Raw genomic sequence first — 13096 nt, 5'->3', positions numbered from 1 at the left:
GAAATGTGGAGAGAGATAAAGGTGGAGAGAGAGACTGAATGAGTGAAAAAGAGGGAGATGGAGAAAGAGATGGGGCAATGGAGAGAGATATGTGGGTGCTCTTTTTCTACTTTTACTCTTTTTTTACCTAAACATCTGTGTGTGTGTGTGTGTGTGTCTGGCATATGTCAGCTGATTGCTGTATGTGACGCACACAGTGATGACTAATTCTCTGGCCGTCTCAGGAAGTGGGGCAGAGGAAGTGGTAGAGAGAGTCTCTTAATTTGACTCAAGCCTCTAGGGTTTCAATCGGAGCTTTTTGGAAAGTTGGTGAATTAGATGCAAACTCCAGACACATTTAGTGCTGCTTTTAATTATCTGTCTATCTAAATTCTAAATTCATTCTCCATGTCATCTCTCGACCCCTTTCTCTATCAATCTATCATTCGCTCTGTATCTCTTTCTCTCTTTCTCTCTCTCTTTCTCTCTACATATCAATTGATCTTTGTCTCTCTACGTACCTATACAATTTAAAATCCTGTTGGTTAACCTCTCTATGTATGTCTCTCTCTCTCTCTCTCTTCCTCTTTCTCTCTTTCTCTCTCCCTCTGTCTCTCTACATATCCATTGATCTTTATCTATCTACCTACCTATACAATTTTAAATCCTGTTGGTTAACCATTCTCTGTTTGTCTTTCTCTCTGCATGTCTCTCTCTCAGCCCATGAATACTGGTTCCACCAGCACCTCCACGACTCCCAGCAGCACCATGGGCGTCTCGTCTCAGATCGAAGGGTCCAACATGCAGGACGTCTTCATCCTGTCCCCCGTATCAGGACTCTACGGACCCAGGCAAGCCCTCCCTCTCCCTCTCTCTCTCTCTCCCTCCTTTCCCTGTCTCTCTCCCTCTCATTTTCTCAGGCACTTAGGCTCATATGTGTTGGATCTAAGGGTTTTCTGTACTGCAAATGAGGACACTGCCAAAGTGCAAATAACATTCATTTTGTGACACAGTTTATGTTGCAAACCACACTGGACTTAAGTACTGAAGCAGTCCCATGTCAGAGTCGTGGCTCGTATGTCTTAGTTCGTTAGTGAGCTAAATCATGAGAAAGCTCCATCCAGGAAATAATTAACCACGGCATCATGTCACTTAAAAACTAACTAGGTTTATAGATCCGACCTCTTAAGGGAGTGTCCCAAATACATATGTGTAAATAACGAATGAAAGGAAATTAATCAAGCTATTCTGAGCTGCAAATGTGTAAATAATTAAATGAAGCTAATTAGCTTGCTAGGTTGATGTTTCTAGAGGATTCTAAACATATCTCACCCCACCCTCTCCTTCCTTCCCTCACACACACTTACACACACACACACACACACACACACACACACACACACACACACACACACACACACACACACACACACACACACACACACACACACACACACACGCACAGGGACGAGATGGGCATCATGTCCTGTGATGACATCAGCAAGTACAGCATGAGCAAGTCCAGCTCTAAATGCTCAGAGTCGCTGAGCTACTACTTGGACCAGGAGAGCGGCAAGTTCTACTCCCTAATGGAGGGGGAGGGTGTGCCCGTCGGGCCTGACTACGACAGGGGTCGCTCCACCGGCGTCCGTAGGCGAGAGAAGACCCCAACCCACGGTACGACCTTTGAACTTTTCACCCGTTTCCCTCTTTGCCTGTAGCGTGTTCTAGTCCTGCTACTCACCCCTTCTTGCATGATCTGTGTGTGTGTGTGTGTGTGTGTGTGTGTGTGTGTGAGAGGGTTGAGTTTGTGGAGCAGTTACATACTCATTTAACTATAACTTATTATTTAATTTACACATACTGATCCCCAGACAGTTCTGATGGACAGACGCACGTACATTTGTATTCAAAAATATATTACGAGGACTGTTCATAGTTATACTATATTTGTGTGTGTGTGTTGAGGGGTTTCGAGTGCCCCTGGTGCCTTTTCCTCCATGTCAACACACACACACACACACACACACACACACACACACACACACACACAGTCTATCAAACCAAGCATAGACAATAGTCAAAGCTCATATGCACAAAGCCTGTGGTGACCGTCAGCTGTCTGGCTGGGAAAGACCCTCCTCAGTAGGCCTGTCACACTCGCTGTGGCCCCTGTCTCTGTGATGAGGCCCCGAGGGGACTCCGGCTAGCACTCGCGTATCAACCGCCTGCCATTGGGGAAGCACAGGAAGGCCTCCAGATCGAATAGAACAGCTCCTGAGACCAGACGTGCTTCTTCCAAGTCAATGTCCAGAAGATGTGACCGGAGACTACATTTCTGTCTCACTCTGCTTCTCTCACTCTCGCTGTCTCTCTCTTACTATCCCTCCCTCTCTCTCTCTCTCTCGCTCTCTTTTTCTCTCTCTCTCTCTCTCACACACACACACACAAACACATACACACACACACATAAGGACAAAGTTTCTCACGGCTCACAAGCGTTCATCCCACACACATGCTCGATTGATCACACAAGCAAGATCGCTTGTCCCTGTCTTTCTGTCTCACTCTTGTCTCACCTCCCTCTAATTTCTCCTGTCTGTCTGTCTCTTGTTTTCCTTGTGCTCGCTCTTTTTCGTCCCGACCCTTTTCTTCTTTCCTTCATCCTCTTGTCCTTGCACATGATAGTCACTCTCTTCCTGGCCTCAGAACTCCCTCACTGATCCCTGAGCAGACCCGGGTTCATGATTTGATTTTGGTTTTCTGTTCAAATTCTTTGAGCGTTTGATTGAGGCTGAAGATAGCGCCATGTGACTTGGCAGCAACAGCCCCCCAGGCATGCTCAATCAAACGCTGAAAAGTGAATTTGAATGGAATCAAACTTCATGTACTGGGTCTGTCTGACCCTTGTGATCCCCTTTCACGTGTCAGCAAGTTACCTCGTCCGCCACGATGACCTCCTGGTTCGGATTCTTTTTCTCAGGCGACCTCAGGCCCGTGTCGATGCCCGCGGAGTACAACTGGATGGCTGAGGCAAAGGAGCCCAATATGTACAAGAGGGGCAGCCGAGGTGGGTTACCCCCAGATGACGTCCAGATGGGTCCCCTCCCTACCTCCACTGCTCTGCTGGTCAGCCCGGGGTCTTCCTGTTGTCAAACCACTGACCTGGGGTCAGGTTGGAGTGTTTTTTCACGGTTGGGAATAGTGGATGGGAAAGCCTGACCCCTTGGATCAGTGGCTTGAGGACAGGAAGTGACCCGGAAAGCGTTGGCCACGGGCACCCTGTCGTACCCCATCGCAAAAATGCACACTTGGTCAAGGGGAAGGATGAAAAATCAGCCACAAACACACACAAGAACACTCTCTGACACACACAAGAACACCTCTCTGACACACACAAGAACACTCTCCCTAACACACACACACACACACATACTGCACATTTACACAGATACTTGCACAAACAAACATACACACGTATATGCATGCACAGAAACATGGATGCGCACACACACACACACACGCAGGTACAAGAACCTTAGCTACTTCATGTATATAAAGTAAATGAGATGGATCTCAATACTGGCCTTCAATCAGTATTCATTCGTCCATTTCTTTATTACATTTTTCTTTTGGTTTTGCATTACGCTTGGCTCTATGTGCAATTTGAACCATTGAGGATATGTGTGTTATGTTGTATCTGGTTGCGTGGTAAGGTCTGAAGTCTGAACCATTCAGTGTGTATGCATGTTGGGAATTGACAGAGGAAGAGTGATGTTTTTTTGCACAGATTGTTTGCACTGGATTGATGAAAATAACCGCTACGAGAAAATCTACATGGCCTCTCATCAGTGTGTAATAACTTTCCAAACTGTAACAGTCAGTCAAGGTGAATCATCTTAAGCCTGATCTCTGTTTGGTTCCAGCACACAGAATGAAGTCCTGTGATAACCTGTTCAGTTTGGGAAAACAATTCTACTGGGGCTTCTCTCTACTGACGCAGATTGCATAAACTGTGCTCGACACGACTCTAATTTATGGTCTGTGCACGACAACAAGGCTTCATCTGAGGCCACAGCCTCAGTTAGGAGTCTGTAAACTCAGCTGCGCTGAATTATGTAAATCTCTGGCGCAAAAAGCACAAAAACATCCCGCGGGTTCATCCGAGGCTAACTGTAGCTGATCATGTGCACACGCAGCTTGTCGTGTGTAGCGACATTAGCGTTAGCCACTTTGGTGTTAGCGGCATTAGCGAGCATTACTTATTTAATCCCGGGTGTCGGCTAAGGCAGCAGTGTCCTGTAAGGGCCAGTTCGTTTTTTTTTTTATTGTTGTTTGGGCCAGCATTTAGGACAGCATTGTTTATTTATTTATGAGAGCCTGTCCTGAGGCAGTAGCGAACAATGCTAGGCCTGATCAAAGGTCCTTTTCTTTTGGACAGAGATGAAAGTAAGCTGCTGTATTGGACGAAGCAGAAAAACACTGGGTCTCCACAAAGGCTACAGGCTTCTCCTCTGACCTCTTCTGCCTCCTTCTCTCCTTTATCACCATCTTTCTTCCTTGTTCTTCCATCCTTTTTCTTCCTTCAGGTCTTTTTTTTTTTTTTGTCTGAATCCTAATTCTCTTCGCACTAAAAAGCTGACAGATCCTGTCTTTTCAATCCCGGTCCCTGATCCTAACTCTCCATCTCTCTATTTTGGGTTTTTCGTGGCAGAGATATCATTTTTTTTCCCCCCAATCTTTGTCTCTGCTGCTTCCGATGTGGCTTTTAGCCGCCCGGGTCCCTTTCACCCGCTGTAATTTCACCTCTCGCTTTAGGGAGGGGAGGGGAAAAAAAAGCCAAAAAGTCATTAGCGGAGTAACCTCTCATTAGGGCTTGCGTGCGGATATGGGTTATCATTCAGGACAGCCGTGACTGCTCCGCGGCGGCTCACAGAATGAAGCCGAGCCTCCTCTGAAATGGGCTCTCCGAGCACTCGCCGGCGATGATAAGAAATGGATTGTGCTCCAATAATCGGCACAGGGGGACCTGTTATGTCAGACCGGCAATTATTCAGGAGATTGCATCCATATTGTTAGGGGGGATTGGGGGGTGGAGAAGGCAAAGCCTTCTTCCTTTGGTAGTTGGTGGTAAGAGCATTGTTCTAGCTAAACTAATAGGCTTTTAGATAAAACAAGGACTCTCATTTTAATAGCAGTTGTCTGTGGTTAAAGAATTACATGATGAATCAAATGATGAATTAACTAAATAGACACCCCTTTGACAGCGGGTGCTGATTTAAGTCGAGCATTTCGCTATTGTTGCCGTGCAGAAAAGGAACCCAGCATGACAGACTGATATACTAACATGGAGGTCAGGAATCAATGAAAGAAGGGTGTCTGACCCTAAATAAACTAGAAGAATAAGTCGCTGAGGCAATGGGTTGCTATGAGATGTCATCAGAGGCCTTCGCGTGTTTATATTGTGTGTGGAACATTTAATCTGCTTATGCATTAAGCCTACATAAAAGTATTTGTCAACATAGACTGGGAGTAATATAAATCACATTAAATGCTTAGGATCTCTCCTACAATAATCCAAACTGTAGATTAAAAAAAACGGGTTATTTTATGGAGATTTAGTGGCACCTATTCTTTCTTCTGCCTCCTCTCTTTCTGCTCTTCTCTATCTATCTATCTATCTAGCTATCTATCTGTCTGTCTGTCTGTCTGTCTGTCTGTCTGTCTCTGCCTCTGTCTGCCTGTCTGTCTGTCTGTCTGTCTGTCTGTCTCTCTGCCTCTCTCTGTCTGTCTGTCTGTCTGTCTGCCTGTCTCTCTCTGTCTCTGTCTCTGTCTCTCTCTGTCTGTCTGTCTCTCTGCCTCTCTCTGTCTGTCTGTCTGTCTGTCTGTCTCTCTGCCTCTCTCTGTCTGTCTGTCTGTCTGTCTGTCTGCCTGTCTCTCTCTGTCTCTGTCTCTCTCTCTCTCTGTCTGTCTGTCTATCTATCTACTCTTCCGTGGTCCTCAGTCTCTCCATCCAGTCCGATTCTTTCTTTCCTCTCACTCACACAGCATCTCTCCATCCCGTCGAGGGCCTGCCTGTCCTCCTCTGGCTTCACCTCATCCTGAGGACAGGCTTTAAATGGGGCTGGGAGTAATTCACCTCCTCCATCAATTAAACAGAGCCTCGCTGTCGGGGGCCCTTCACAACATACAGCGTCTCCCTCTCAGGGCACCGCTTATTGCTCAACAAATCAGCTCACGGTATTAATGTTAATTCATCCACAGCAGACGAGAGTCTGAGAGTCATTAGGATGGACATGTTTTAAGATTTTAGGGAGAAGTTAAAAGGGCTCCAAAGACTCCAAAAATCCTCAGCCTATTTTCAACGCAGATAAAAAATCCCGAATACTGACAGTGAGTATATATATATCAGAGTGGTAAGTTGAGTGAGGAGATTTGAGTTTTTTTTTTTAGGGGTGGGATTTTAGTCCTTCATAATCCTTGAGCTGCTTTTTTTTATCTCCTCTCTCTGTCTCGCATGTTCAGACTCGGACACCTCACTGCTGCGTTACCTTAGCGACGACAAGATCCTGGTGATCCAGGAGGAGGTGGAGCCGGGGCGGGATTGCAAACGCGACACCAGCCGCCGCTCGCGCAAGAAGAGCAAGACTCCCAGCAGCCCCAGCTTTCCCATCAGCCCCTCCATGCTGCCGCCCAATGTGCGTTTGGAACCGCCCCCGCCTGAGGGGCTGCCTTTTCCGCTGTCCGAGAACAACACTATGCCCTTCTACCACGTGAGTCTCTGCCCTCACTGCTCCCAGTATGAGTCTCAGTCTCACTCTTCTCCATGTGCCATGCAACACTACACAGAGCAGTGACATGTTTGTTTGTATCACTCCTTCAAAATGACTACTCCACATTTATGAATATGAATAAATGAATAATCAAAAATAGATGGCTTAGATTAATCACATCCACTTCACTTCCCTCAATAATCACAAACTGAAGAAGTTTCATGGAGAAGGTTTCTATGTTCCTCTCTCTCTCTCGCTCTTTCTTTACGTTCTCTCTCTGTCTTTCGTCCGTACATGTTGAACACCATAATGGCATTATTGTAACTGACGAATTCATTCAGGTGTTTTGTGCAGCACTGCATCAGATTGCTATATCTGGGTAGGGCACCATCTCCCAGTGTCAAAGTCAACCTAAAATGATAGGACCTTGGGTTTCCTGCCAGAAGGAATAATTATTAGCATGTCAATTACAGGCCTCTTTCAGTTGAGGTGGATGGTAATTCAGTGACACTCACCTGGAATTGTCAGCAGTGAAGTATGAATCAATGATATATAATTAAGTTGTCATAACAGTTATATTTGCCAGTAGATTTGCAAAGAGGGGACATTTACTGTGACATGTTCTAGGATCAGACATTTGTTTTTTTTTTGCTTCTTTTGGTTGTTTGGTGAGAGGACAACCTCTGCCTCTCGAGGGGCCTTGGGCAGGTTTTCTAGGATGCTCAGAATCGATGGAGGTGAGCCCAGGCCAGCTTCACAGAGGGCATCTCCCTAGTCTGGAAAAGCCAGGTTGGGGCTGAGATGGTCATTCAGACATGGTAACTCAGACTTTCAGCTCTCTCGTCAGGACGGGACATTTTTGCTTCCAGTGCCAAGACTCTGAATGCCTCTCTAGGCTAGCCTTTTAGCAAGGTCTTTAAAAAACGTCTGTTGAATTTGTGAGCACATCTCCGATCGGCACCACTGTGGTAATTTGTGCTCCTTTGGCCTGGCAATAGAGCCGGGGTCCCAGAGGAGCAGGTTCTTTTTATCATACATTTCACTGACTTTCACTTTCACTTTCACTTTCACTGGCTACATTTTGGAGTTTTCTGATCATCTGGTCTTGTGGCAAAGACAGAAAAGAGCTGCGGGGGAAGTGTGGCCAGTGTGTGCGTGTGTATGTGTGTGTGTGTGTGTGAGTGAGTGAGTGTATGTATGTGTGTGTGTGAGTGAGTGAGTGAGTGAGTGAGTGAGTGATTGAGTGAGTGTGTGTGTGTGTGTGGTGTGTGTGAGAGAGAGAAAGAGAGTGTGTCTGTGCATGTGTGTGTTAGAGTGAGTGAGTGTATTTGTGTGTGTGTGTGTGTGTGTGTGTGTGTGTGTGTGTGTGTGTGTGTGTGTGTGTGTGTGTGTTAGAGTGAGAGACAGAGAGAGAGTGTGTGTGTGTTCAGACAAAGCAGACGATCCCCTAGATCTGCACCAACTGTCGTGTGTCCGCTGGAGCGTGCTCAGTGTGACTGAGGCACGTGCCGTCTGCCTGAGCTCAAACCATGCAAGCCACTTCATGCAAGAATTACCCCTCTCTTTTCTGTGTTTCATACTCACATTCTGTCTCTCATTCTCTCTCACTCTCTCATTCTCTTCTTCGTCCCCCGTCATCATTCTCTTTGTTTGAGTTATCCCTATTTTAAACAACAGTTAGATGCGATCGAATGATTGATTCATTTCTGATAAGAGGCATGCCATGAGCAGTGGTGTATAAAGTACCCAAAAGCCATACTTGAGTAAAAGTAAAGATACCTTACTGGAAAATGACTCAAGTAAAAGTAAAAGTAACCTTTTAGAATACTACTTGAGTAAAAGTCTTAAAGTATCTGATCTTGACTGTACTTAAGTATCAAAAGTAATTTTCTGATATTAAATGTACTTAAGTATTGAAAGTAAAAGTACAAGTAAATGCTGTTAATAAAAAAGCAAAGAGTCAGAATTTTGAGAATTATGAAGTTTATTCCGACTAGAATGAGCATACTTATAAACTGGGCCTTATTTGAACACAATGTTAACACAATAGGCAATACTAAAGCAGCACCGAAAGTAACAACCCAGTCATTACTTGAAATTGAAAAATGTTTTGTTCATCTTCAAACAAAACGTCCCAAAAAGCCATTATGAATTTTTAAAATTTTAATCTTTGTAAAATTTTGTGAATGGGCTCCTGAGTATCCCAAGGCACAACCTGAGAGCAATAACCTGGCGATCTGATACAAAGCCATAGCATTACATCAGGATCATCAGTTTTACAAGCAAGTTATCGGTACAGTGACTGTGAAATACTTTCAGCAACAGGCAGACCCATCCCTTGAACAATAACGTTACTAGCAGCCATTTAGCTCCACACTGCTACGTTACTGTACTGTAGATTGACACCATCCTAGCTAGCTAGTTAGATACCTCGCCAGAGATGGAATAAAGAATAAGAATAAATCATCTTTGTAGGTTATTAGCTAGCTTGAAATATTATATACAGAAATTACCCAGCGGTGAAAGAACATGACTAGTCTACAAGGGTGCTGGTGGCAGTTAATGAAGAGGTTGTGGGGTTTCTAATTTTTTGATTGAGACCTGTGTGCTTTTGCTTCGATTATTGTTGTGTCCCCTTCGTTGTTGATCTTAATGTTTTGGATATATCCTTCCACTGCATATTGCAGTCCATTTTGCCTTGATCTGGAGGATATCGCGGAGATATTAGCCTACTCCAAAAAGAATCACTGACACTGACAGACAGTATAGTGCATGAACGAGTTCAAAAGACGTAGCAACAGTAACTAAGAGGACGGGGCTTTTGCGAACGGTCAATAGCGCATTAACGTGCGCTAGGACCACTGATTCGCCAAACCTGCTTGCAGTCTGTGTTCTACCACAGTCCCCGACGTTGGTCTCATCATTCTCATGAATTGAGAATTCTAAAGAAGATTTGATTTTGTAACGAGTAACGAAGGTTTCAGGGGAAATGTATCGGAGTAAAAGTATCAGTTTTCTTTGCAAAATGTAGCGAAGTAAAAGTAAAAGTAAACAGAAATATAAGTAGTAAAGTAAAGTACAGATAGCCAAAAAAACGACTTAAGTACAGTAACGAAGTATTTCTACTTCGTTACTATACAACACTGGCCATGAGTGAGGTTATCCTGGAACAACCTCACTTGAACTCTTCACCGCTAATGATCACTCAAGCGTTTGATTCAACATGCCAATCATTCAAAGTGAGAGAGCAGAATGACAGGCAGCAATTTTATAATGTTTCATTTGACAGTTTTTGAGTGAGGAGAAGGAGCACACGGAGTAGTAGGGGGAATGTGCAAATGAACGTGTAACGTTAAGACAGGTGAGTGCATGAATGTGCAGAGATAGTTTATCTGACTCAACTTGGCTGCAGAGTGACAGTATTTGTTGCTTGGCAATGCTTGGCGACGAAACCTCGGGTTGGAACAATTTTTTGGGGCCGGGAATGAATTAACAAAATTGAATTAAACTAAAGAAAAACACAATCTGGTATCTTCCAACTCGATTAGTCGGTAATATAACTGTGTATAAAAGCAATGCGACACTCGTGGCGTATGTGGGGTTGGTAAAGGATATCCTTACGGCAGTGATTACCTACAGCCCAAACACAGCCAGGAGGATATCCTTTACCAACACAACAAACACGAGCATCATATTGCTCAATTCTGTGCATCTCTGTTTCTCTCTCTCTTTCACTCATTCTCTCCTTTCTGCTCCACCTCTTCTCTCATTTCATGCTGGAGTTATACCTCTATGTCTGTTGCTCTCTCTCTCTCTCTCTCTCTCTCTCTCTCTCTCATTCCCCCCCTTTCTCTCCTTTCATCATTCTCTAGTTTCATGCAGGAGATGAGCAGAAATGATAGACCTATGAAAATAACAGTCTTTGCTGTAGATTTGCACAACGTAGAGCTATTATTTCAAACACTGTGATTGAGCTTGTGCGCTGAGAGACGCATCCGCAACAGCAAACCTTGTACACTTTGGAGACACCCATGCGCACGTTTGTGTCCACATTACGTCAAGCTGTGTCCACAGAAGCATACTTGAGCCCTTAGTCCTCCTTCTCTATGCCTCTCTCTCTCTCTCTCTCTCTCTCTCTCTCTCTCTCTCACTTTTTCTCTCTCTGTCATTCATTCTCTACTGGCTCCATATCAGTTCTCTCACTTTATGCAGGAGTTCTTCTCCCTGTTCCCTTTTTCTACATCTCTATTGCTCTTTCTCTCTATCCCTAGTTCCCTCCTTTCATACGCACATGCTCCTTGTCTCACTCTCTCCATTTGACCCCCTCTTCCCTTACTCTTTCTCTTTTTCTCTTCCTCTTCCCTTCCTCTCTCTTTCTTTTTTCTCCCTTACTCTCTTTTTCTTTTCTCTTCCCTTACACTCTCTTTCTTTTCTCTTCCCTTACTCTCTCTTTCTTTTCTCTTCCTCCTACTTTCCCTTCCTTTTCTTTTCATCTCCCACCCTTTATCTTTCTTCCTTGTTTCTCTCCTTCTTACCTATTTCCCCCTTTCTTCATTTCTGTCCACTGCTCCTCTTTTTTGTTTCTCTCTCTTCCCCATCCCCTCTCTCTTCTGCACTCCTACCTCTCACTTCTCCCTCCATCTCTCTCTCTTCTCCCTCCATCTCTCTCTTCTCCCTCCATCTCTCTCTCGTCCCCCTCCATCTCTCTCTCTTCTGCTCTCCTACCTCTCTCTTTTCCCTCCATCTCTCTCTCTTCTCCCTCCATCTCTCTCTCTTTTCCCTCCATCTCTCTCTCGTCCCCCTCCATCTCTCTCTATTCTGCACTCCTGCCTCTCTCGCTGACCCACAAACCATGATGTCAGCTGGGGTTAGAGCGAGTCCAGAGAGGGGCCCGGGGCTCCCAGACCCATCTGCTGCTCCTCATGCACACACACACACACACACACACACACACACACACACACACACACACACACACACACACACACACACACACACACACACACACACACACACACACACACACACACACACACTCTAACTCTCTCTCTCACACACACACACACACAGGCAGACAGACACACACATTCATACAAATATACAGACACACACACACACACGCACACACGCACACACACACACACACACACACACACACTCTAACTCTCTCTCTCACACACACACACACACAGACAGACAGACACGCACATTCATACAAATATACAGACACACACATGCACATACACACTCATAATCCCAACACACATGCACACACATTCCCACACACACACACTTACAAAACACACTCACAACACACTCAAAACACACACACTTACAAAAACACTCACACACAAATACACACTTACAAACACCAACACGCACTGTCACACACACACTGTCACACACACACACACACACAAACACACACACACACACACACACACAGTCCTCTGGGCCTCTCAGGCCAATTTGCACAGTGTGTGTCCAGAGACAGTGTCACTGACACAATGTGGGCGGGTGTTGTGCCTGTGGGATTCAGCAGGGGTACGTTCGCTCCAGGACGGGGCTTGTTCAGTCCGCCATGTGGCGTGCTGTGCAGTGCAGGCACAGACAGAGGCAGTGCTGTTGTCAGGCCGGGTGTGGATGATGACCCAGGCAGGCATGCTGCTGAGTGCCTCACACGGGGAGAGCATCAGAAGAGGGTCCCAAGAGAGAGAGAGAGAGAGAGAGAGAGAGGGGGAAGAAGGAAGGATGGAGGGAGGGAGAGACTGTTTTAGTCTACACACTACCAATGTGAAATGTACAGAGCCAGACTCGACATGCCTCTGTTACCTACACACACAAAAAAAGACAGAAAACGTCATGGAAAAGTGAGAGTGTGAGAGGAAAAAATGGATGAAAAAAAACCCCCACTGAATTATAGACTAGAATGTGAGGAATAAAAAGACTGTGAACGTGAGAGTTAAGGACACATGAGACCAGACAGAGACAAGAAGTGAGTGAGAATAAGTTTGATAAGCAAGAGACAAAGAGAGAGAGAGAGAGAGAGAGAGAAAAGAAAGAGAAGACAGAGAAGTGATGGGAAGAAAGAGGGAATGAAAGAGAAGAGATGGATAGAGAGAGAGCGAGGGGAACCTGGGGCACAGAGGAATCAGATCACGCATGGAGCTGAGGACGCCAGTGGTGCTGAGGAGGAGAGAGACTTGAGATGAGACTCTGTAATGAAAGTCACGTCAAAACACATCGCTGTCAGACACACACACACACACACACACACACACACACACACACACAGAAGATGGAAGACACACACACACAGTCACACATAGACATACACGAACACT

At 45.3% G+C, this 13096-nt stretch overlaps 1 protein-coding gene across 1 annotated transcript in view; it reads left to right on the top strand.

Annotated features, from left to right (window-relative positions):
* Positions 1-13096, top strand: part of LOC105906216 (connector enhancer of kinase suppressor of ras 2-like) — a 104391-nt gene that overhangs the window by 71259 nt on the left and 20036 nt on the right. Inside the window, exons 10-13 of the mRNA XM_042702806.1 lie at positions 700-830; positions 1445-1656; positions 2963-3049; positions 6505-6752. Coding sequence (XP_042558740.1) covers positions 700-830; positions 1445-1656; positions 2963-3049; positions 6505-6752 — 678 coding nt within the window. The remainder of the gene's footprint in view (positions 1-699; positions 831-1444; positions 1657-2962; positions 3050-6504; positions 6753-13096) is intronic.

Source organism: Clupea harengus, chromosome 20 (assembly GCF_900700415.2).
Source record: "Clupea harengus chromosome 20, Ch_v2.0.2, whole genome shotgun sequence".
Taxonomy (NCBI): domain Eukaryota; kingdom Metazoa; phylum Chordata; class Actinopteri; order Clupeiformes; family Clupeidae; genus Clupea; species Clupea harengus.
This window is presented reverse-complemented; position numbering and strand designations above follow the sequence as displayed.